At 48.7% G+C, this 26,234-nt stretch overlaps 1 protein-coding gene across 15 annotated transcripts in view; it reads right to left on the minus strand.

Annotated features, from left to right (window-relative positions):
* The window catches only part of PUM1 (pumilio RNA binding family member 1), a 77,138-nt gene extending 62,022 nt beyond the window's left edge, over positions 1–15,116 (minus strand). For 12 of the 15 annotated variants that reach the window (XM_071768073.1, XM_071768078.1, XM_071768080.1 and 9 more), the window contains exons 1-2: positions 14,997–15,116; positions 10,478–10,851 (exon numbers count right to left, since the gene is read on the minus strand). In XM_071768073.1, coding sequence (XP_071624174.1) covers positions 10,478–10,840 — 363 coding nt within the window. In that variant the 5' untranslated portion in view covers positions 10,841–10,851; positions 14,997–15,116. Of the gene's footprint in view, positions 1–10,477; positions 10,852–14,996 lie in introns of those variants that run through there. The other 3 variants (XM_071768083.1, XM_071768082.1, XM_071768081.1) reach the window with 2 other exon arrangements.
* Between the last annotated feature and the right edge of the window lie 11,118 nt (positions 15,117–26,234).

Here is a 26,234-nt window from a genome sequence, read left to right on the forward strand (position 1 = left end):
AAGAAGAACAAATAGCTTCTGAAAGAGCAGAACATGGAGTCAAAGTCCTTACTTCCTCCACTTTTGTATTCCACAAGGCAGGCAGTACTCTCAGATGGTTATTCCCTGATACAGATGATCCACCACGTGATGAGGATCTATTCCTGTTAAGTAGCTCTGACCTAGAACCAACCCAGACACACAGAGCAGAGTCTCAGTGCTGTAAACACTAGAAACAAGGAAGTCCACAGAGAGAGAACTTCTTCACAGATGAATGCTCATGTCAGTGAGATTTGATTACCATAAAATCTGGTTCTCCACTGAAGGTTTGAAAAAAATCCAGAAGACAACAAGAAGATAAATTGGAGGGAGTGATGTCCTGACATCTGGATAGGACATGACAACCTGGCTGCTTGGAGGAAGAGGTGATCTCAAGAAACATCAGGAACCACATAGAGAGGGGTCAGTTCTAGTCCCAAATGCCTCCTAAATGACCCAACAAAACTTGACTCCTGCTCTCAGCCAGCAGCACCCCTCAGCTGCACCATATCAGCCTCTTCCAGGGGTGCTGCCACTGAAAAGCAAAATGCAGCATGGACACCCCCACCAACCACCAAGAGCAAACCTTCATCTCCAGAGAGCAGAAAACCTACATGCTTGCTTTTGAAGTCTATTTAATAAAATTAAGGCCCTGTGCATCACCACTACTGCATGAGTTCCAAAGGAATTCCATTGCATAAGAATGTTCTTCCCCTTCACATTCAACACTGTGCATGCACTCAGAAATTCTGTAAATCCCAGCAAAAGTGAATAGAACCTCATTCAAGAAGAGTGATTTCCCAGCACAACGTGCTTTCTGCTCTCCCCTGCTGCAGACTGCATCAGCACCAACAAATTTCTCTCCAGGTCAATGGCCACTTCCAGAACTCCTCTTCCCATGCAGCAGAAGAGCTTCTCAGTGACTTCACATCTAACAGATTCACTGTGGATTTTCTAGCCCCACGAGAAGCTCACAGTGTCAGGTAGCCAGTCACACTTATTATTTTTTTTTTAATTTATTTATTATTTTATTTTTATTTTATTATTATTATTATATTTATTTATTATTTTTAGATAATGTTAGAGGGCCTCACCACTGCAAAATTCAATGGCAGCAACTCAGAAGGAAATGCTCCCCTGGTCCCAAATTCACATACATTACCATGTCCATATACCAGCTCTTTCACAGAATCACAGGACTGTCATGGTTAGAACAAACCTCTAAGATCACCACATCCAGCCATCCTTGTGTCTATCTGGAACACTTTTGAATTTATACAGCTGTACCAGACACAGAAAGAACAATATTCAGCAGCTACAGATGTTCTATACACTGGTACCATTTGGTACTGGATCTGCTGCTCCCCTATCACACCACAAACCCAGGCAAGACACTTTTCCCTGCCTCCCCAAAACATTCTGTTGCAGACACAGCCAGGATTTAGAAGTTTCAGAAGGTTTTTCTTATAGAGGAGCAGAGCAGACTCAGACAATCATCCCAGGCACCAAAGACCCAAAGGTCTGAATCCCCTATCAGAGGACAAGAGCAGGGAACCAACTTCCAGACAGAGCAGGACCAAACCTCTGCTGTTACCCCTCCAACAAGCCATCCCCCACCAGGCTCTGATGTCCCCAGAGCTCAAAAGCTGCAGGGCAGCAAAGGATGAAACAGCAAAAGCATCAGCATGTCCAGAGAGGGAAGCACCAAACCCAAGCACCTGGCAGGAAACACTGCAAACTCCAGTTAATTTTAACCCAGCAAACAGGGCCCACAGGGCTAAGTGGCACTTGTCAAAAGGAATTCTGCAGTCAGTGAAATTAACAGGAACTGGGGCCCTGAACTGTCCTGATGATTACTGAACAGGGATTAAAAGGATCTAATAAATTAACATGAGAGCTCCAGTGTATTTACCTTTGGATTTCCAGTACCATATTTTGTTCTAGAATAATCCAAGGTGGGTTTTTTTTTTCCTACCAAAGTGATAGCCAGCAGCAAAGTAGCTGAACTGTATTTTAAGTAAACATGAATGTCAACAATCAGTGTTATTACTGCACCTTATATTAAGCAAATACTGTTGCTAATATGACCTTTACCTATAAAGTCAAAGTGTAATGCTGTATCACATTTCATGATCTGCAGGGATCTCAGGGGATTGTACACTAGCCTTATACATTAAGGAATCCTCCTTTATGTAGAATTTATATTCACCTAGACAGACACACAGCAAAAGCATCAAAGGTTTTCTTAATCACAAAGGATTTTTTGCTTCCTCCTTATGCAAGTGATGCTTCCTGATAAAAAAGGACAGGCAGAATTAAACAGGACAGAAACAAAAAGACAGACACGGGAGAAAAAGCAACCAAAGAAACAAACTAGAAGGTCCCTTGGAGAAAAAAAAAAAAAAAAAAAAAAAGCTGAGAAATAACCATCTGAAATATATTGTAGCTGATGACCCTAAGAAAAGTCCCTAAAAAGCACACCAAGAAGCCTGAGGGTTTATGATTCTTATTTTATTTGTTGATGATGGACAATACTAAACAGATCAAATACCTGCATTTATTAGTGGTAACAGCAACTGAAGAGAGGTTAAACACTAACTATTAAGCTAGTTATGTTAAACAGGGTAACCAAAGCAAACTAGAAGGCTGCCTCTGTAACCCTCAGCTCTCCACTATCTCTGTTTCCCCTCTTTCTAACAGAGGCCCCATTCCAAAAGCTGCTTTTTTCCTTCCCCAGCATCCACCCAGCCCCCAGCTGACCCTCCATACATGAGGGCATTTACTTTCCCACTACCTCTTTCCCCCAGTTTAACTTCTGACCAGGAGGCAAAACCCCCAGGACAGCATCTGCCCAACCCAAGGCACTGCAAAGCCAGGATTTGGGGAAGTTGGAACATGTAAACAGCTCATTTCAAAATTTCTTTCATCTACAATAAACTAAAGGGCCAAATGCAGCCTTCAGTCCTGCCAGCCAGGCAAATGAACTCCAGGGTATCCCAGAGAGGAATTCTGGCCAAAGCCCCCTAAACTTATCTGGCAAACCAAAGCCCAGGCAGGAGCTGGGTGCTGGGACCACAAATCCACAGGGAGAGCTCAATCCTCTGGCACTGCTGATGCTGCCTGAGCTCCTGATCCTGCTGACAGGGATCCTGCTGACAATTCCAGCCCTGCACAGCATGATGGGACCACCCTGCTACCAGGTGCTCTCCTACTCATGCAGAGCCCTGCAGGAAATTGTGTTAATGTTCTACATATTGGGAGAGATTGAAATGTTCTGACTTCTCAGCTCCTTGAACAGCATTTGTTTGTTTCTCTAAGAGGAGAGATAGGATGGAACAACCTCTCCTTGTTTGCACAGGTACTTAACCAAAGCACCTCAAAATGGTTATTACTTGGATATTTGTTTATTTTTAATTCTTGCACCCTGCAAGTGTGAAAAGGTAAGTGATGTGTAAAGTTTCCATCCATTCATTCTCCACATTTTGAGACTTCATCAGTTTGAAGTGGAAAAAAAGAAAATAAAAACTTTTTATCCTCTAGTAAAATATTCCTTAAAAAAAAAAAAAAAAGTCAACATTACTATAAGACCAGTCTTCAGGCAATAAAACACAAACACAAAAAACCTAAATAAAACAACCTTAGAACGGAGAGGAGAAAAAATTAAAAGGGCTGGATCATTTATATACAAGTTGTTAAAGCTTTTTAAATTAACCAAAGGTTTACAAACTTCAGCTCCTCGGCTGTGGGAGACTGCCTGCCTTTGTCTGCCTTGGAGCAGCTCAAACAGAATGTAATTTACAAAGTATCCACACACGTGTAGTATCTAGGAGAGCAAATAAGTATTTACCAGCTGAGAGTAAGAAAAGCAGTGCACACTGTCAGCAACAGCCTGGCCACCAACAACTAGATCCAGGGTTAAAATACCTTGTTCCACCACCTGATTACAGCACTATTTTTAGTGCCTTCCTACAACAATAGTCAGTAAAGAAAGAATGTGAAGTCACAAGTATTAGACAGGATTAGGTGGTTTAACTACTATTTTAGTAGTAAAGGATTCATCATTAGAATTGCTACTACCATTTGGATCCTAAGCAGAAAGCTATTGAACTTGCAGATTGGCTAATGCTTTCTGTGGCATCTAGCCAAGATAATTAATGATTCAGGGTACAGAAATAAACCCAAGAAAGGCAGCCTTTCAGAAGGGCTCAGATCACTTTGCTAATTATGTTTTCCCTTAGATTTTCTTCACCAAGGGAAGTGCTTCATAACTGCAGAATTTAGGTTACTCTGCTATGACTTGGGCACTTTTATTGTTGGGGTACAGCCTTCCAAAATAGTGGCTTACAGAAGAAGCAACCTGAATTTTGCCCCACTGGAGCTTGTAATACCTTGGGAAAACCATCTTCTGCTTCCCAGCAGCATGTGTGTGGATCACTGCTTTTCTGCAGGCACTCAGGGACACATAAGATTTGGCTCACCTGACCCCTGGGAAGGCTCTTCCTGTCACTACCACCTCTCCTCTGATACTCTGAGGTTTCAACTCAGAGGGAAAAAGGTGTAAGAAGGGCTGCACAATGTCCCACTCCAGTGCCAAGCTCAGTACTCCTGTCAGGAACAGATGCAAGTGGCCCCAAGCAGGGCCAAAGGCTCATTTGAGGGTTTAATACCAGTCAAATTTCACCCCAGAGAAGCACCAAGGTCTGAACCACAGCTTCAGTGCAGGGTCAGCAATGTGTCCAGATGCTCCCAATAACAACAACAACTGCCCCAGAACAAAAGTTACCCAGAACAAAGGCAGAGCAGGAACAGGATACCTGAGAGCAGATCAGCTGATGGGAGGAGCACAGCACCAGAGGATATCTGCACACAAAGGTGGGTTTGTTCATCATTCAGAGACAAGAGCTTTGAAACTGCCACAGCACACACTTACAAGCAAGTTTTTGGACACAGCAACACTAAATTCAGTGCTCTGGAAAAGCTTTGTTGAGGATTTCCAACCAGAAGTGGAAGTGAACTGAGGTGCCACTTTGCAAGGAAGAGGCTACTGGGGGTGGGTGATTTGGATCTTCTGTGAATTTTCAGCCATTTACAGAAATGCTGTGAGTATCACAACCTGTTCTGAACAGCACAGATAGGTCACACCAACTCAGCAGGCCACAAAAGAGCTGATAAAGGGGAAAGCATAGTTGGAGAGAGGCAAGGAAGAAAACAAGCAGAAGTTCACTCCAATAATCTATGCAAAACACACGTGGGGACAGTGTATGAACTGAAATACTTGGAAGTCTTCTTGGAGCACAGAAAATTACAAGCACAATGGTGTGAAAATATCTTTGCTGTCCTGAACAAGCACCAGAGCAAGGAAGCAGTATGTCCACCAAGGACATACACCACAGAGAAGTTCCAAAGCCAGTACATCAAGTAGCTTGTGCAATCCCAACTAGGGCCAGATATCTTGCAACAGTCTGTCAGGGACAGCAAAACCCCAGATTCAGAGGAAGCAGAGTTAAGCTGACTTTCTGAGGATTTCAAAGTGTTTGGGTTTTTTTTTTTCCCCTGTACAAGAGAAGGATTTTCCAATACCCAACCTTAAATACCCAGCTTGGCCAATCTATTTGTGGTCCTTCTATCTCAGGAGGTATTTTCAAGGGGCAATGAAAAGCAGGGAAACTAAATTAAATGTTCCAATTCCCCTTGCCCAAGATATTGCCTTATTACAGAGAAATTCTCTGCAAAACAAATCAGCCAAACTAGACATTTCAGCTTGGTATTATGTTCTAAATTATGAGGGTATCATATTAGCACAGCCATTTCAGTGTCAAAGTAAGAAAAGCCCTAACCAGCTCCCTGTGACACAAGGAAATACCCATGAAAATTCAACAGATTTAATGAAAGCTGCATCAGAAAATGCTCTCCAGGAACAGAGCCACGGGTTGTATCAGGTGGTGTATGTGATTAAGGATTTGCTCCATGCCTTCAGCTCTAGCCCAGGCAACAAGTCAGATGATTTAGACCACAGTGGCTCTCATACACCAGGTGCTTTCCACAGACAGATCATGAAATCTCTGTCCTAAAGAGTAAACTGTCACCTAACAGGGATTTCACTTTGGAACAACAAATGTTAGGGCTTCTGCTCCATTGGCTTCCAGGATCTTTTTAGAGGCCCCTGCCATGACTGCAAGGCAAGCCTTGGTCACAGTGCTTGCCAGCAGGCACCAAACACTGTCAAACAACCTCAAATCCAGACACTTTCCCAGCATCAAGCAGCACAGTTTGAGTGGCAGTGCTCTGAAAGGGCAGCTGCCAGGAAAATTACCTTCTGTCTCCAGTTAAATTCAAGTTCCCAGTTAAGAAGCAGCATGGTCACATTGCCAAAAGGCAAAATCAAAGCACAAAACACAGCCTCAGCCCTGTTGCTCTCACTATTCTTCACCAGCTATATGTGAAAAATTCCCCACATTCAACAAGACAATCCCCACAGAGTTCTATTGTCTCTGATTATTAATTAAACATGCTCTCAAAGAAAGTAAATGCCTAAAATCATTTGGTTCTACTAAGTAACTCCCATATTACCCTAACTGCAATCCAGACAGTCTAAGTATATGCATGCAGGGTGATTCAGGAGGGACCACCACCAGAGAAACTCCCTTCACTCTAGTTCAAGAACATACATGCATGCACAAGCCACAGGAGACCCAATCCAAGAGAACCCAGCCAATTTTCCTAAAAGCCTGCTCAGTGTTGATAATTTCCCCCAACTGAATATCTCAACTGTCTTTTCACTCCTCTCAGGAGCAGTAGATGGCTGTGTGGATCTGTAATGAGATACACAACCTCTCACAACCAAGACAAATCCAACCTAGGCCATTATACAGCAGCCATCTCAGACCTCCTACTTCAAGTAAGGTTCTGATCTCTCCCTGTATTCTTCAGGAAAAACAGCAAAAATTCCCTCTAGTACAGCTGGCATGACTGTGTGCCCCAACAGCTTTAGGGGTTATCAGGCACCAGAGATGAACAACAGCCAAAACCTCTTCAGTTTTAACCTTTAAATTACTGGGGGACAGTAATTTAACCTCATCTTGCTGCCTTTTGTGAATAAAGAGAAGACTGTTTTGGAAGTGTCTTCCCTGTAGCAGGAAGTTTGGTGATTAAGTATTTGTGGCTGCAAACAGCTGAAATTTGCTTAGGAGTTCCATGATTCCAGTCTAGAAAAAAAATGTCTGATTTCACCATTATTTCAGTGTCTGCAAGAACAAAGAGAAATTTATAATATGCACTACTTGTGGGGATGGTTTATCTTTGACACCTAAATATGCAAAATGACAGTAGCATCTTTCATTACTTGGTTTTAAACAAAAACATATCCCACCCCACCTTCTGGAGAAGGGGGAAATGCCAAAGGAAGAGAAAATTTCTAGGTAATATATAAAGAGAACCAGCATCTTCCTCCCCTTCACAACTAGAGGACATTTCCATTTCCTTGGGAGCACAGAAACTTTGTCCTAAGTCACCCCCACTAAAGCCATTCAACAATTCAGAGCTGCTGTCCATGAACCACCAACAGGGAAGAACAGCCAGTATGATAAAAAATGAAAAGCAAGGATCCCATAAATAAGTTTGGACTCACAGCACTCCCAGGTATTAAGTAACACATGAAAAAATGCTATTATTTGGTAAAAATCACTGGAGCATTATCACCAGAGGTAGATGCCTGTCTATATACATAACAAACTGGGATTTAAAAATTTTTAAAAAATCCCTCTACCTTTAATTACAACCTCCCAAGCTCTAGGCAGGCATTAACCTGGATTACCCTATAATTATTTTGTCTGACTTTCCATGATCTTCCAGCTACTGAGTTTCCTTACCAGTCTTCAAGGCAACAAAGCAAGGGCCCCTCTGTAATGTCTTTGAAAGTCTAAACCCAAAAGCACAGTACCACAAAGGTATCTGTAAGAAACAGGGAATTAGCAGCCATCCATGATGATTCCCCACCTCTCTGCATGTACCAGCACTTTCTACCACTTTTACTCCTGCAGGACAAATTCAGTTCTATCCCACCTATGCCCAAACTGAATTAAATCATTTTGCACCATCTTGCACCAAGGAATTTATAAGTGAAGAAGCAGATGCAGAAGTGGCCAAAAAGTCAAAAGGAATGGCAGTGTTAGGATTACATATATTCTGCTTCCCAGGAGAAAAAGCCCAAGGCAAACAGAGTACCATGGAAAAAGAGGCACTCAAGAAAGGCTGGAGCAAGAAATATACAGATAAAACTGCCCAGCCACCAGTGGAGTCTGCAGTAGCAAATAAAACACATAAAAAAAAGGTTTCTTGGTCCATCTCACAGTTGACTTTGAAGGAATGAAACACAAAGCTTGGTTTCCAGCAGCAATACCAGGACTGCATGACAAATACACTGCAGCTGATGTAAAAACTACCAGGAAGTAGAGCAGATAAGGTTCCAACATTAATTACATTACAGTGGGTATTTCTTGAGCCTCAAATCACAGAACACAAAGAAAGCAACAGAGAAAGAACACACAGAACCTAACAAGCTGAATCCTGAGAGTGTATTTTGTCCATCCAGCTTCAGAAGTGTCCTGACTCCAAAGAATGCATGCATTATTTTTTTTAAATTTCATTCAAGCTAGTATAAGTTAATGAGTTTTTCTTTCATTAAGTGGTAAAACCATTAATAGTAGCTTTCAAGGAGTTACTGAAGCTGGGGAAGAGCAGCATGGCTACTGCCATGAGGGCAAGCCTCTCCAACAGGCAGGATTCTTTAGTTTGAATGAAAGTCTTTTGGTTAATAAAGAACATGCTTAAAAATGGTCAAAGAGCAGCATCATTGGTAATGACTGCAGGGTTTGGTTGTCCAGGCCCCTGCCTCCTCAATCTGCAGTGGATTTTGTTGTCTTTGCCTTTAGGGATTTTCAGAAAAAGGATGATGAAAGTATGAGTTGGAGGAAATAGGGATGAATAATTTTATGATGTTCATGTTGATTCATGAAGTCATCTTGCCACAAAATGTCCATAAAAAAAAAAAAAAAAAAAAGAAGCAGTCCCTGCCCAACTAGCTCTGCATCAGACCACAGCTTTTGTTTGAAAAACCTAGAAGTTGCAGCCTTTTAGTAAGAAACAGTTACTTTGTTTCTTACCCAACTCAGCATTAAAATCTCTTTCATCCATGTCCCCTGAAACAAGTGACTGAAATTTAGTGATTGAAAACTTGGGTAATAAAAAAATTTCAACTAATTTCAACACAGTTATTGCTTTTAAACTAAACAGTGTGTTTCCACATAGGGAAACCACTACAATATTATTCTAGCTGCTCAGTTCACATCACAGTGCTTTACGTGCTTTTTCTCCCAGAAGAAGTTAACAGGGAACTTGTGTTTACTCCTTTGTTGATTACACACTAACAGAGCGAGGTTGCAAAATCCACTGCACTGTTTGCTTTTAAATGGTCTGGGTGGGCAGAGCAAAAGAACAAGGGTTTGTTCACTTTATTTGAAAAACTAAGAGGCAGGAGATCTCCATAAAGGCTTCAAATGCTTTGTGTCTGCTGCCCTGACAGTATTTGTGGTAATCATTTGTTTTAAAAATGTGCTTACAAGCTCTGCTCCTTTAGCAGAGGAAGCACTTCTCTGTCAAGTTACTTACAGGTCAGAGGCAGAAAGCTGGGGTGAGTCATGCACTCATTTAACTCCCAGAATATCTGAAAATGCAACTCCTAAAAAGACTTCTAGTAAACACTACTACCGAGATATATTTTGGCCCACCAGCCTTTTAAAAATGTTTAAGTCACTGTAAGAAGTTTTTAAAAGCACTGTTTCATGACATTCCTAAGGCTGTTTTTTCCTCAGTCCAGCTAAGCACGTGAATAGCACCTTCCCCTCCCAATTACAATGAAAAACAAAACTAAAAGAAACCCACCACCCAAACCAAACAAGCAAAGAAACCCAGTTAAAAGCATTACCAGCAACTTCCTGACCTGTGTTTTTCAATATTGGGAATGGTGAAAGCCCAACCTACATGCATTGGCAGTTTTGTAATACCATTACATAAGAATTATTTAACTACAGCAACAGATTTGAAAAGCAGCAGCAGACACTGATTCAGGCATCAAAAAAAAAAATTAAATAAATCAATAAAGGGAATAATGAATTTCACAAACATGCATTGACTGTCACAGAGAGTGGACTGGGATTTCAATACTCCTAAGAGCAGAAATATTTCAGCTTATAGCAACCAAGGCATGGCAATCCTGAAAAAAGAGAAAACACAAAGCAGGGCTGCTGCCCTTCCAACCCCACAAGCAGCAGTTCAAGCCTTCAAAAAGCATCATTCCAAGCATCCATCATAAAGCCAAGGCATTCACGTGTCGAGTTTGGAAAACACTGAACGAGTTTGGAAAACATTGAACTTGTTTGATTTTATTTTTTTTTTTTTTTACCTGATGTTCTGCATGAATGTTATCCCCAGTAGGCCAGCGATGTTTGCTGTTATTATAGCCGCCTCCACCACTTCCTCCTCCCCCAAGCTGCTCACCATGCTGCCTCTGGAAGAAATAATCCACCATAGCGTCGTCCTGGGAGCGGCCTGCAACTCCTATGGATCCAGGGACAGGGCTGGAGTGTGTCCCTGCTGCAAGAGTTTGGTTTGCAGCTGGCTGGGGCTGAGCCTGGGACCCTGTTCCAGATGTCAATACAACAGGCATGGTGGGATTAGCTGTATCTTGAGTGTGCTGTTTCAGGTGGGGGCTGAAGGAGTCCTGCCAGAGTACTGCTTTTCTCTTCAACACACACGCAACGCTCATTCCACCAACACCTGGGGGGGGTGAGGGGAAAAGGGGGGAGATGGGGAGAAAGAGAGAAGGGAAACATTAAATCCTTGCAGCTTCAGCTTTATATAGTAAATAACACACCCCTCCCGTGACTGGCAGGGAAGCATCACCATGCCAAATCTGACTCCTTTCAGCATGGGTATTTTTTACCCTGCTAACCTACCAATTAAATATCATTTAACAAGCCACACTAGCTAAAAAAGACAAAAAAACCAAAAAAAACCCCATATTTTGTGCTGTAAAGTGTTATTAGCATATGCAAGACTCGTGTCGGGTGCCCCTTACACTGAAATCAGAATGACAGTTTAGGTGATGGACAAAACACCAACTGGAGTGCTGCCACAGAAAGCTGCTAGAAAAAAAAAAAAAGTCCCCCCAAAGCCCCAGTGGAACACAAATTACACCACCAGTGCCTGCTGTGCTTGTTCACACCTTACAAACTACAGGCAGATCTTCCATCAAGACTCAAGTCCTGCTGCACCAGGATGTGTTCACTCAGCCATGCAAAACATCAAGGCAACAGTTGTTTGGATTTTGGTTTTGGTTTGGTTTTTTGTTTTTTTTTTTAATTGCTAACTTAAAATACTGAATTTCATCTTGTACAGTTAAGGAAGTCTCAAACACAAGGTGCACTTTCTGCTAACTCAAAAGCTGGCTCTGGTCATGAGATGATAAAGCACAGCAGTATGTTCTGTACGAGGTTCCCTGGAGGAAGAACAGTTTGGTGTCTGGGAGCTCAGCAGAACCTTCCAGAGCCAGACCAGCCAGCAGCACCAGTCCCACTGCCACCAGCACCAGGGGAAACCTGCACAAGTCACAGAAACTGCCCAGCACTGGAGATGCTTTGCATACACCCAAAATCATCTACACACAGGAGGACAACCCACAGACCAGGCTGGCAAACTTACTGTCCCCCCAAACATCCTGACAGGAGCCCAGCAGCACAAACCCACACCCTGTTTGTTGTTTTAACACCAGGAGCTGCTCCCGAGGGCCCCAGAGCCATCACACCTGTGCCCAGAACAACACCTTCCCCCATCACACAGTGCTCAGACCAAATTTGGTTTTAAGGGCATGGCAAAGTCAGAATTATTCTTTCTTCTAAAAGATTGCTACTTGGTGACTTCAGTCACCTCCACGGCTCCCCACAAACAGCACAGAGCTGCAAGGATGGAACTGGGGTGGCTGTTCAGCCTGTGCAGGCTCACACCACAGCTGCACACCAGCACTGGAATGCTTTTTACTCTTGTACCTTGGTGGCTGTAAACCTTGGCCCTAATCCTGCCAGCAGCTCTGACAGCCTGAAAGGCAGCTGCTTCCTCTCTGCCCATCACAGGAGTTTTGAACAACAGGCAACTACTCCAAGCAACTTCCAAGAACGATTTTCTAACAGTGGAAAGAGTTGACATTGCAAAAATTCAAATCCTGTCTTTGAAACTTACTCAAGTTTGTCCCAGTAATTAAGAACAGTGCTGAGATTCAGAAGAGAACAGCAAAGATAAGATTTTACCTGCACCTACAACATGCATTTGTTGACTCACACGGCCTCCATGGCCAGGAAACAAGCAGCTCTACAAGGCTTTTTATATATTCAAACACCTTCATGACTTAAAGAACCAGTAACACTCAGCAGAGCTAACTTCTCTGCCTTTTAAAAAGTCTGGAAATCACAACTACTCATAAAATACTGTGACAATACCAGATATTTCTAAACCTCCATTGATATTTATGAATACAATGCTACAATTTAATGGCATTTTCCCATTACATTCACTGTAATAAACATTATCCAGCTCCTTCAGCAACATGAAATAAAGCACTAAAGCTCCTCTATGCAATAAGAAAACCAAATAATCAGTAATTACTGGCAAGAAATTCACAAATCACTGAGCTGAGGTGCACATTAATTGCAGACAATGCAATTGGAGCAGGCTCTATTGAAAGAGATGTTCCAAGCTCTCAGAGGCCAAGCTTTGAAAAAAATTGACCAAGATACTATGAATCCACAGAAAGTTTCCAGCATCTCTAAGGCTGTGAAAGGTCTGGGCTCCGGTGGAAACAGCACAGGGTACAAAGTTGCAAGTGGAGGTCTGCACAGACACCTTGCTCTCCCCTCCAACAAAAGTGGGGGGGAAGAAACAATTCCAAATTAATTTCTGGTTTAATTTGCTGTCAGATTGTTAATAACTGCATTACTATAAAAGCTGAGAGAGTGCAGAAAACCTCAGCCAAGGTACTCAGAAGATCCACACAAGTGCCTCCTGCTCCCAGCAGCTTCCTCTTTCATCTCAGAGCTGAGGCAGCTCTGAAAAACTTGGCAAAGGCGACATTTTGAAAGGGAGCAAAGGGGAAAGGAGCATTCTGGGTAGTTCAAGTTTAGTTCCAAGATGTGTTTTTATAGAAATGCCATGTTAAATGTAGCAGACAGCTGAATCCTGTCATTCAAAGCACACAGAGCAGCAGAAATATGTGAAGTCACCTACACAAGGCACATTCATTAACCAAGAGGCAGCTGCCAGGCTCCTAATGGCTACTCCAACCCTTTCCATTCCCAAACTCTTAGTAAATATACATCATCAACTTTTCCCAGGGCAACCCTGGGCTGGGAAGAGTTACATATTTACAAAGGCTTCCAGACTGCTACAATGCGCTCACAGTGGAGGATTTTCTTTTTCCCATCCTAAAAAAGACAGATGTAAATAAACTGCTCTGTGTTGTCATTACAAGCAAAACGCTTTAGATCACGGGGCGTTCCACAAGCAACAAAAAAAAACTTTCTGAGAGCCATCCCCGAACAAGTTTTAAGCAGAAGTGGGGATGCTGAAGAAGGCAGCTTTAATCCACATCCAGCACAGCCCCACGTCCACAGCTTCCCTGCTCTGATTCAATATAACCTCTAAAAACAACAGGCAATATTAAAAAATAATGCCCACACAAGATGAGCGTTTCCAAAAGTTCAATCAGGAACTGTAGCAGAGCTTGGGTGGGTTTGGGAAACGGTTTGAGCTTTTTGGGGTTTTTTTTGTTTTTTCTGAAAGTTAAGACTGGAAATTAAAGCACAGCCATTGTTCCAGAGCTGTGTGGCCTACAAGAAGTTTTCACGTTAAACCTTGTGTTTTCCTGAAAAACCTGGGGAGATGCAGCAGGAAGGGGGTGACTGGATCAGGGAGCAGATTGTTTAAACCAGCGTTAAAAGATCGTAAGATAAATAAATGCTGCCCCGTACCCCACCTCCCCTGCTCTTAATAAAGGAAATTCCTTACTCATGATCTGTCGAATAAAACCTCCGTTCAGAGCAAAGTTATTAAACATTGACCAATAAGAAGGGGGAAAAAAAAATTAATATTTCTCAGGTGGGGGCAAGAGAGTCTCTGAAAATCACAAGTTTGCCATTGAAATGGGCCGAACGTTGTTATTACGTGAAAACGAGATAAAAACAAGGGGAAAACCCACACAAACACAAAACCCCGAGGGGGTCACCCAGCACATCTAAAAGTATTGTCTCTTTTTTCCTCCCCTCCGCCAAGCACCGTCCCCCTCCCCTGCCGGAGACACCGAACTCCCACCCCCCCCCCACCTCGAGCCGCGCCGAAGACCCCCCCCAAAAAGCAGGGGTGGGGGGCACCCAACCACCCCCCCACCACGGCGAGCCAGGGCCGGGCCCCCCAGGGCAACAAAGCGGAGCCTCGACGACCCTCCCCGGCGGGCCGGGCTGTGCCCCCCCGGGAGGAGGGAGAGCCCCGGGGGGTCCCCCCGCGTCGGGCCGGGCTCGGGGGGTGCAGGCGGGGGGCGCAGCCACCGCCCGACCGGGATGGGCCCAGGGCCCCCCCCTCACAACAACACAACCTCCCTGCCCGGCGAGGAGGGGGGGAGGGAAAGCGGCCGGGGAGCCCCTCACGGGAAGGGGGATCCGCTGCACGCCCCCTCCCCGGTAACAATAGACGCCAGGCCCCGGCACCCGAGCGCCGACAAGGAGCCGGGCGGGAGAGCCGAGCGCAGCGCCCCGCCGCCGCTGGCCTTCAGGGCGGCCTAACGCCGCTCCGCCCGCTCCCCCTACCAATATGGCCCCATCGGTGGCTCCGCTGGGGTGCGCGGCGCGCCTGGGGCCCGGTCCGGTGGCGATACTCACGGGCGGAGCGGTAGGATGAAGACGGATCTCGGCCCCCCCCAGGCCGCTCGCCGCCTGCCTCTCCCCCTGCCTTTCACTCCGACAACATGGCGGCCCGGCGGGGACGGCGCCGCGCTGCACGCCGGGAAGGCGAGGCCGCTCCAAGCCGCGCCGGGGCCGCGTTCCCCGGGTCGGGCCGGGCCTTCCCTTCCCCCACGAACCCGCACCGCGGCGGCAGAGACCGTGCCCGGTGTAGCCGCCCCGGTATCACCGATCCGCAGCCTGCATCGGGCTGAGTCGGAGTCTGACCCAAGCAGCCCCGCACCCCACCTGCAGCCCCCCTGCCCCGGGGGCCCGCACCAGAGCGCGGTCGAAGCGGCTCTGCCTCCCCCCGCCTCCTTTCCCAGCCCTGCACAGTTTGGGGGGGTTTTACCCTTCATGTTTTGTCCCCCCCCCCTCCACTTTTCCACTCCCCGTCCCCACGAAGCCGTGAGGGAACTACAGCCCCCGGCGTGCTCCGCTCCGGCGCCGGCCATGAGGGGGGCCTGGGCAGTGCGGGGCAGCGCTGCGGGCTGGGAGCGGTAGTTCTGAGGGGACCCCTCCATGTTAAAGGGACAGCTCGCTGGGGAACGGCCCTGGGCTCCCTCCTTGCAGGGGGGTGTTGGGCTCCGGGATGTTTCGAGGGCTGAGGTTGAGGTAGCTGAGGTATAAATTTTATCTCCTCTGCCTCAAAAGAACCCAGAGGTGAAGGGCAGCGGCTCCGGGGCGGCCCCACACGTAGGCAGGGAGCAAAAGAGCAAAAAAAGCTCCGCTGAGGCCTTTCCCAGAGCTTGGGCAGCTCAGGGGGGTCCTGCAGCCCTCCTGGGGCTCCCCGAGAGGCATCGCAGAATCACAGAACTGTCACGGTCACCTCCAAAGTCACTGAGTCCAGCCAAAACCACAGAAAATCCCCCCAGAGCTTGCCCTGAAGTGCTTCATCTACACAAGTTCTGAACACCTCCAGGGATGGTGACTCCACCACCTCCCTGGGCAGCTCCTTCCTGCACCTGGCTGCTCTCTCAGTGAATAAATTCCACATAATACTTGGTCTAAACCTCCCCTGGTGCAACTTCACACCGTTTCCTCTCGTTTTAACATTATTTATTTTACATCCCTAAAGCCTGAGCTCCCTGGGTGAAGCGAGCAGTGGCTGCAGGTACAAGGAGCTGCTCCAAACCCAGCTCATGGCTGTCATTAGAGAAGGACCAGAGCTGAGATTTTCTTGTCAAAATTGCTGCCGGAGTGCTGGGTGTCTCCACTGCCTCTGACCTGGCAAAACCCAGCTGGGATAAATAAACTCATCTCTGCTGGGCTCACCTTGGACAAACCCGTGCGTGACACCTGGCATGGACACCCCTTCCCTGCACCCCATGGATGGCTGTGGCATGGATCCTGTGCAACGAGTACCTCCTGTTTGTGAGGCCACCCCCAGGCTCCTCACTGGAAGAGGAACATCAGCAGGTTCTTCTGGCCAGCATCCCTACAGAAGAGGCAGCTCGTTGTGCTGAGCTGCTCTGCCCTGTTGGAAGGAAACTGCCTCACTGGTGCAGTCATTCCATCTGAAACATATTTGTGTGTGAGGCTGGATCAGTTCTTCGAAGACCTTCTGGCTGGTAGAGCCCTAAACCTGGAGCTGTGGTACCTGGTGGGAGCATGCAACATCCCCAAATCACCACTGGTGTGAGCTAGGACAATCTCTCTGTGTAACAGAGATCTATAATAGTGAAACTATCGTCTTAAAACCAGAACAAATATATCTGTCCAGACACCCTTCTGCTTTGGTTGTACTTTGCAGCATCTCCTCAACACCCTGGGCTGATACAAGACACCACTGTTGATTCTTGGGTGACAAATATTTGGCCTGAAAAGCCTGAAAGGTCAGGAGCTCTTTCCCATACCACTCAAAGCAGGGGAAGGAGGACTGGCAGGTCCCTACCTGCTTCTGCTGACCAGATTTTGGGGTGCTGTGCTTGCAAACTGGCACCCTCAGCACCTCACCTTGCTTTTTGGGGCCAGGTGTCCCTGAGCTATCGTGCTGGCCACAGTGCAGCACTGACCCTCTGCTGTGAGCCAGAGATAACAGCCAGGCCCTGGTGGGTTGCAGCACACACCCAGGCTGCTTGCTGACACTAGAAACGTGGTTTCTGTTAATTATCCCTGGGATAATTACATTTATACCAGTGTGATGAGAGGGGGAGGGAAGCAGTCCTCCTGCAGAAGAGTCCTCCTGCAGTCTTCGTGGTTAAAACCCCTTTATGCCAATTAGTTTATTTGGTTTTGGAAGAAAGGCACAGAGAAATGGCATGGGGTGACATGCAGCTCTGTGGCTCTGGAATGGAGGCTGAGTTTGGGCCTCAACTCCAGCACCTCTGGCCCTCCCACTGCCTCTCCTGCTTCCCTCTCTTTTGCCTCTCAGACCTTGCCTGACCTCCCAGCTTGTTGCAATCCATGGAAAATCTCCCAGTGGGAGAACATGCTGCTCTGGAGACTTCAGAGCCACAGAAGGTGGGAGGGAGGTGCAGATGTCACTTGTCACACCATGGCCACCAAGGGCAGCCCCAGGTCCCCAGGCCTGGCTCACCCTGTCCCAGTCTTGGCATGAGTTCTCCTGGCCTGAGAAAAAGGTGCCTCCAGAAGGTGGCTGATACCTTCCCAACCTCCAAATGGTTTTCTAGAAGCACCTTTCTCCCTCTATTGACTACAGAAGGGCTTCACTCAACTGTGTAAACTCCAAAGTTACAAGTCCAAAACCAAATGCCCAAGTCCAGCCCCTCTGCCCAGGCTTCCTTCACATGAAGTCCAACGTGAACAGTGTCTTCTTTTTGAAGAAGTCTTCTGGTCTGAGTGCAAATAAACCCATACTGCTGTGATTGGTACTCCCTGGAGCAGAGCTTGATGGAGAAGACACATGCACAGGCCAGAGGATTCAGCTGGAAAAGAAAATTGATTGCTGAGAGTCCATAAATCACAGAGGAGTGGCTCCAGTTTTGTCCCCAGATGGATCTGGCTGTCCCCAGCCTTGGGGAAGTGTTGGGAGGTCCAGAATTTTTATTTCAGTGACAACTTTGTCTCTGAAATGACAAGCCAGATGGGAGAAAAGTGTCTCCTCCCAGAGTGCTGAGCTCCTCAGTGGGGTAGCAAAATTTTGTTGGCTACCAGAAAAAAATCAATCCACTGCAAGACTTGTCTTTTTTTTCCAAACCAAGCCAAAACCTGCTGAGATATTCATGTGGGATACTTTCAAAATGTGCTGGCTTGCCTGAAAAGCTTTACAAGCCAATTACAGCACTCAGCTTGGTCACTGGGACAGTGTTTCATCAAACCATGATGCCTTGAGACAAAAAGCCAGGACCAGCCAGTCAGCTGGGCAAGTTTCAGCCTTGCTCACGAGCACAGGCTGCGTGCTGACCCATCCACCTCTCCATCACATCTCCAAAAATGGCCACAGACCTCAAATCCTGACCTTCCCCAAGGAATCTTCCCCATGGGAGCCTTGTCCCACACCAGTGCAGATGCATGGAGCACACAGGAGCTTTTTCCAAGCTAGATTTGTTGTCATCATCAGGACTTGATGAGGAAAGGGCCCTTCTTTCCTGCAGCAGCTTTCAGGGCTCAGATCAAGCTGTGGTTTTCACCACCACTTTTCACCCCCAGTTTTCCACACTCAAACCCAGCACAGAGGTTTGCAGGAGTCAGCAGCCAAGTGGCTCAGAGCAGCTGCTGAGATGTTGTGGGTACAGCAAGCTGAAGGCAATTCTGGCTGCAGACCCAGCTGTCAAGTCAGAAAGTTTCATTTTGCCTGGAAAGTTGCTTTTTCTCGCAAAAATATACCCACCCACCCCCCGAAAAAAAGAAAAAAAATTAAAAAAAAAAAAAGTTTTTAAGCAACTCCCAACCATTGGCTGTGCTCAGGGTAGGAGCCTGCCACAGAATCCCCAGTCCTGGGTGCAAGGACAACAAGCACCCAGCTCTGGGTGGTGTTCTGAGGGTCCTTATCAACAAATCCCACTCTTCACTCTCTTGGTTCAGGAAGGCAGATGGTAAAGCCATGCCACACATCTTGTGGTCAGAAAACAACCTTTGTAATGCCTTCCTCTGCATCCTGGGGATGGCTCCTCCTGTCCTCCCTCCAGTTTGCCCCAGCTCACAGAGAAGGCAGCCAGAGGCAGGCAGCAAAAAATGCCCTGAAGAAGTGAAGATAAACCCAGGATGGGTTTATGGGATCCAGAGTGAGGTAAATCCAGGATGGAAAGAGACACATAGGGTTTCTTCTCACTCTAAAGGGGTCAAGGAGGTATTGTCCCCAGCAAGAAATATTTTTGGCAGGGTCTGAGAGCTGTTGGGAAGGATTCTTGGGTGGCCCTCAGCCACCCCACTGATATAATCTGTTAAAAAAATAAGTGATTGAGAAACCTACAGAGAAACATCCACCCAAACAACTGATAGCAGCTACAAACCAGGAAAAAGGAAACTCTTGTTTGTTTTTTTTAAGCTGTGTGGGTTTACCCCCTGCACCTTTACTGCTGGGATGTGTCACAGCAGCAAGGGGCAGGGCTGAGCCTCCTCCAGATTCCTACTCCAGCCTTCTTAACCAGCCAGCAAACCCTGTAGGGACCAGGAAACCAGAGCTGCAGGGAAAACAGGAGCCTCTACAGCCTCTGCTAGAGGCTGATGGATAAAATAAATGAGCTCTTGGGCTCTGAACAGCCTTTGCCTCCAGAGAGCTTTGCAGGCAGGTAGGGCTGTGCTAGGGGATGGTTGGGTTGGGACAGCAGCCTCAGGAGCTGATGGGATCCCAAAACTCCTACAGCTTAGCAAAGCAGCTACAGACAAGAGAGTTCAGGTGGTGACAGCTTTCTCCTAAGAGGGAGATGGGGGTGACATCCCTGCTGAGGGGGGGCTTGTTTGATACCCAGCTGGAAAGGAGCTGGCAAACTCCAGGGCTGCTCTTGGCCAACCCTTTCCAGGTCACAGTGGAGATTTCTCCCTGCTCAGGGCACCCCACCCACAGCAGCTCTCACTCCAAACGTGTCCCAGGCCAGCTGCAGCCTGGGACAGGGGATTGTACCTATGTATGGTCTAGCTAGATCACCCCAAAATCCAAGCTAGATCCTTACAGCTACCCCCTCCTTGCTTCGGGAGCTCCAGGAGGGTACAGACACCCCCCAGGAGCAAGGGGAGGGGACACAGGGGTCCCTGTGAGGCAGGTAAGTGCTACCTGGGGACATTTCACACCCAGTGGTGGCATGTTGTCCCCATCCTCTGTCACCAGCAGGAGCAACACCACCTCCTCAGTGACTACTGGAGAGGTTTCTCTGCTTGGGGATCATCCCCCACACCATGCCTCATCCCCAGTTCTGATCATCCCAGCTCTGAGGCAGGATGAAGCTTTCCAGCTTGTTTGTTACCATTAAATATATCAGCACCAGGCTTCCTTGACAGGCAATTACATGACTAAGCCCTCTGGAATCTTGCTACCTTCTCAGCCCATGTGACTCCTTTTCACAGGCCCAAATCCTGATGGTGTTTTGTGGGGAGCAATTGCCATCTGCCAGCTCTGGTTCTGTTGCCCACATCACATCAGCTCTTCCCAGTGCTGGGCCACAAGCTGGAGGGATGCTCTGACCTTCTCCTGCCTCTCCAACATCTCCTGAGCTGAGCCAGGATGGAGCAGAGCATTGGGAGGGGTGGATCCTTCCCCTGGAGACAGAGCTGTTTACTAGAAAATAGAAAAAAATATAAGTATGATTACTGGAAACCTGTGTGGAGAGGCAGATTTGCAGGGCAGCAACACTCTAACAGGAGCAAGGGGATGAGCAGTGGCTTTGCAAGATCTCTGTCAGCCAGAAGGTTTTCCCAGTCTCCAACCCCACTTCTTGGCTTCTAACTTTCCAAGCCCTTATTTCCTGGGGTTTAAGATGTCCCTGTTGCTCTTGTCCCTCACCTGGACAGTGGCCTGTCACAGTGGCCTCCCAGATCCTCCCCAGGACACAGCTATCTGCACACCCCACACTCAAGATTTGTTTCCTGTTACATTCCCAGTAAAGAAAAAAACAACAGCCCAGGAAATTGTCAGGTTTGGAAGAACATCCTCCCAGCTGTGGGCTCAAGCACTCAAATTTAGGAAATGCCAGCATTACATTTGCCTGTGCAACCTTCCTCCAGCCCCCTTGGGCACATGCTTTGTGATCCAGCCTTTAATTACAGTTCATAGATGAGGTTTTTCCCACAGCACCCATGGCCCAGTTACAACTGGTTCTGCCTGGGGCAGAGCACTGGGGGAGATGTGGCTCTGGGACCCCCATGTCCCATCCTGCCCAAGCTGGAAGGAGTGTGCAGGGTGAAGGGCAAAGGGTTTGATGCTTGAAATGATTTTGCTTTTCTTCTCCTTCATAACCTCAGTGATTTTGCCACAATCCAGGAGGGTCTGCTGAGCAAGAAAGGGTGAAGGGTAAGAAGGAGCCTCACAACTCCCACCTCCAAACCCCTCTGCCACCAGCAGCCTGCCCAGCACCCCTCTCTGCCATCTCCCCTGTGGGCTGCCTCCTCCCACCCTCCTCTTCATCAGCCAGAGCCCTTCTGCCAGCCCAGCTCCACACCATCCCCCTGCCCACACACCCCTTGATGTGGAGCCTGCCATGTGCCTGGCTGAGAGCTCCTTTTGTCCCCACACCCCTGGCAGCCCCCCAGCTCCTGCAGCTCTGCCCAAAGCAGGCAGCTGCTCCAGGGTGACAGCTCCAGACACCTCCTGCCTCTGCTTCCACATCCCCGTGGAGCTCAGGAATCACTCAGCCTGAAGGCAAAGGTGCTTTGGGTGCTCTGCCTGGTGGGGACCTGCCTGGGGAGTGCTCTGGAACCAGAGGCTTTGCCAGCAAAATTTCCCAGCAGGGTTGGTTTGGCACGGAGGGAGCCTGGGGCTTGCTGGAGATGATGGTTTCCAAGAGCTGGCTAAACCCACCCCCCCCCAGTGCCTTGGAGCAGCACTCAGCTCCTGTGTCCTCTGTGCACTGGGAGCTGCAAGCTCCCAGCTCCTCACCAGTGCTCCCAGTTTGATCTTTGTTGACCAGACAGAGGTTTGGATCTACCCTGGAGCCCCCTGCCCTGTGAACCTCCTCGCCCTCAGCATAATTTGAAGGCACCAAGCCCATGGTTAGAGGAGCTGATTCCCCCTCTGGACCTGCTCCTGCTCCTCCTGTGAGGCTGGAGGGAGCCAAAGTGGAGTTGCCCAACGTGGGGACCCCAGGAGGCTTCAGGGGGGGTGATGGCCCCTTCCTCAGGGTCCCTGCTTGCAAACCAGGATCTGCCCAAGCAAAGTTTGCAGTGGGGTTGGGCAGGAGCCCAGCTTTGCCTGAGGGGAGGGGAGAAGCATTGCAGAGCCCCCAGGGACACCTGGTTTGGAGGGATCTGTGTGTTGGCTGCAAGCTCAACCAGCTCCAGGTGGTCACTTGCCCATCATTACCTGTTCTTCTACACATCTTGACCATAACCATGTGGATTTGCTCCAGATCACAGCCTGGCACTCTGTGACAAAGGGATGTGTGTCCTCCTGCCAGCCCTGGAGCCACCAGCCCTACAACTTTCCCTACATGGGAGGTGGTGCCCGGTGGGTACAGCTGGTGGCATCTCCATGGCTCTCACATGCCAAAATCTGCCTTTCTGGCTGTTCTGGTTTGGTTGGAGAGTGGAGAGGAGAGCAGGGTCTGCAGGTGGAGTCGAGGAAAGCAGCTCCATCACAGGCAGGGAGGGAGGAGGCCCTGGAGAGGTAACCAAACCACATGGAGCAAGAGGCACTGGTGCCAGGAACAGCGCGGGGGGTCCCGTGGCAGTGGGGCAGGGAGACAAGTTTGGAACATTGCTGCCACCCCCCCTGCTTGCAGGAACAAAACAGTTTTTCCTGCTCTGACTCCCACTTCCCCAGCACCTGGATGTGTCCCGTGCCCTGCTCACCTGGCAGTGAGTGTGCTGCTGGCAGGAGTCCTGGCACCAAACCCTCTGCAAACCCCACCCTTGGCTTTCCCCAACGTGTTTTCAGCTCCTGTGCTGGCTCCCAGGCACACTCCAACCCATCCTCAATCCTTTCCTGATGCTCTGGAGTTAAATGCCAGCTGGCTTGGAGCTGACTGGGATGCAGGACCGGAGTGTGACGTTGCAAAGGTGTCCCAGCTGCTCTCCTGAGGAGTGGTGGGGCCTCTGGTCCCTGTGGATAAAGATATGAAATATGGATATAAATACACTCTGTATCAGTGCAGCATCTTCCAGGAGAAGGCAGCTCCAGGTGGGAGCAGGCAGGGAACTTGTCACATGCTCCAGGCTGAGCCATGTGCTGTGCATCCCCAGCCAAAAACCCTGCATGGCCCCATGGGTGCAGGGAAAGCCCTGGAGTTCCCACCATGGCATCCACCACGTCCATCCCGTGTTCATCTGGGCCAGGGATCGCCTTCCAGCTGGGTCTGGAGGTGATGGGAGCACCCAAAGGAGCATCTTTTTTTGGGATGTGAGCCCAGGGATTTTAGGGCTCTGGCACCCATACAGCTGAGCTGAGCAATGTGAGGCCAGGAGGAGGGTGTGGGGCTGCTGCAGCATCTTCCACCTGGCAGGAACCACTGGAGAACCTGATAAGAAATCAAAGGGGGAAAAAATAAGGCCCAGGATACGTCCCTTTATCAATTTAGCAGCAAAGCAAGCAGCAAGCTGCCCTCCAAGCACAACATCCTGATTCCCAGCGTCCCACCGCATCCCACCGGCTCCGCCCCTATTTCCCTGCCCCGTTTATCTCGGCACACCTGGGGTCACCCCAGCCGGATCTCCAGATCTCCTGGAGTCCCTGAAAAGCGTCTCTATGCCTTTGTCTGAGGTCCTGAAAGCGGCTTTTTTTCCTCCTTCACATCTGTGACTCGCTGGGGTCCCGCGCCTGCGGGAAGGAGGCGGCGTTTTTGTGCGGGGTAAATTCATCCTTTGTTGCTCCTCGGCCATTTCTTTCCTGGGGATGGGATGGAAGAAAATCAACTCGTTTTGCTTCCTGCCCTTCCTGTTTACGGCGACACAGGGGCTCTTCACACGGCAGCAGGGTGAGATGCTCGGACTCTGTAATTCCATCTCAGCCAGAGGCAGGCAGGGGACAAGTGGCTGAGGGAGGGACCAGCTTGGGGCTCAAAGTGAAGTTCCCTCAACCCCCCTGGGATGAGGGTAGCTGTGCCTTCCTAAATTCTTCACATTCTTCTTAAATTTCACAGAATGTCAGCTTAGAAGGGATCCTCAAGGATCCAGCCCTTCACATTTGAGGTGCTTTGGTAGGTTTAGGGGCAGCGAGAACATCTCTGCTGGGGATGCTGCACCCGTGTCTTCCAGCCCCATCTTGGAATGAATTCCCATGGCAATTGTTATCCAGCCAACACGTGCACCCCATGGGGCTGATGTCCCTCACCTGGGTGCCATCTCCCAGCTGCCTCCAAAGGGACCTGATCCCTGACAGATAAAGCACAACGAATTTCCTGGCCACAAACACTGTGTGACGAACCAAAAGAAGCCTCCTCCAATTAGAGAGTTTAATTGGAAAACATTTTAAGAACTCGAATTAAATCTCCAGTTTGGTGTTCTCCTCCCTTGCCTGGTCTCTTACAGGGCACAGGAGGCAGAACCTGGGGGATGGGGAGGGGAATGATGAGGGGAATGGTGAGGCTGAAGGCTGGAGCCCCAGTTCCACCCAAGGGTTTCCTGGCATGCCCGAGCAGGCTGCTGGGGCCAGGGCCAGGCTGGGTGGCAGGAGGTGGTTTTGCAAGAGGTGGATCCGTGGGTGTGGGCTGGGAAACAGGTTTCCTCCTTCCTCCTTACCTGGGGAAGAGGAGTGTGGCCATGGGGATGCTCCAGAGGTGTGGCCATGGGATGCTCTGGTAGGACCATGGGGATGCTGACCCTCTGCTTCCCTGGTCCCCAGCCATGGGGGCTGGTTGCCATAGAAACAGGCCTCCAGCCCTTCTGACACCACCCCCACCCCCTCTCCCAATTAAAAACCCCTATTTCCCCCACCCTTGGTACCTCCTGCTCTTGTTGGCTCAGGCCTCACCCACACACGACCTCACTACCCACAGTGGGTGCTGTCCCCACCCACCCCAGTGGCTGCACCCACACCAGGGGGTCCCTTGGGTCCCCTCCCTGGGGACTCAGGGCTGGTGACAGCTCATCTTCCCCCCACACAGAAGAAAGGCCCCAGCAAGGGCCACCTTCTCCCCTGCACCCACTGCTCTGGGGCACCCCGAGGGTGTCGGGACACCCCACTGTACCCATGGCCGGGGCAAACTCCGGGGTTCTCCCATCCTTACATCCACAGATTTTAGGTCTGGAGACCTGCTCTTCATCTTTTCTATCAATCACCACACCCTGGAATGGGCTCCCACAACAGAGCTGAGCCAGCAGGGACCTGTAGGTGACCCGGTGACATCCACTCAGGGCCACCCAAGCCCAGCCCAGGGCCACCCAAGTGTGCTCAGGACAGCACTGCCACACTCCAGGGTCTGTCCCCTGGCTGGGGACAGGAGGACCCTTACCAGGGTGAAGGCTTCCATCCTGCAGGGACAGAGATTTGGGAACAAGAGGGAACAAGTCAACACAGGCATTTTGTCCCCAAAAAGCTGGTGACAAAACTCCACAGGAGGGGGTGGCTGAACAGAAGCGTTAGAGGGAGCCCAGCCCAGAGTAGAAGGTTGTTCTGGTCCTGATATCACCACAGACAGTCCTGGCCTCACCACATTTCCATTTTGATTGAAAAATATCAGATTTAATTCCCTGTCATCACCTCCTTCCTCCTCCTGGAAAGGCAGCAACAGGGAAAGGCCAAAGGCAGAGGATGGGAGCAGGAGGTGACCACAGCAGGTGAAGCTCTTTGGGTACTTCCAAAGAAATTTTCCCTTTCCATTCAGGGAAAACATCACCCTCAAGGGCTGGCACTGAACTAAACTAAAACCTGCTGCTTTGGTGATGGAAAAATGTGAATATTGGAGCAGAAGAGGAAACTTTTCCCACGAGGCTGCAACTTCAGCCTGCTGGGGCATCCCTACTCTCACTCCTCCTGGGGCTGGAAAACTTTATTTCAGGAGCTCAAACTAAAAAATACACTCCAGGGTGTTGCTGATATTACCTGGGGGGGGTCAGGGGTGGGTTAAGAATGTTTATTTTGGGGTTTATTAATATTCCTTTGCAGGGCAGGGAAGCTGCAGACCCCCA

Source organism: Heliangelus exortis, chromosome 24 (genome assembly GCF_036169615.1).
Source record: "Heliangelus exortis chromosome 24, bHelExo1.hap1, whole genome shotgun sequence".
Lineage (NCBI taxonomy): Eukaryota > Metazoa > Chordata > Aves > Apodiformes > Trochilidae > Heliangelus > Heliangelus exortis.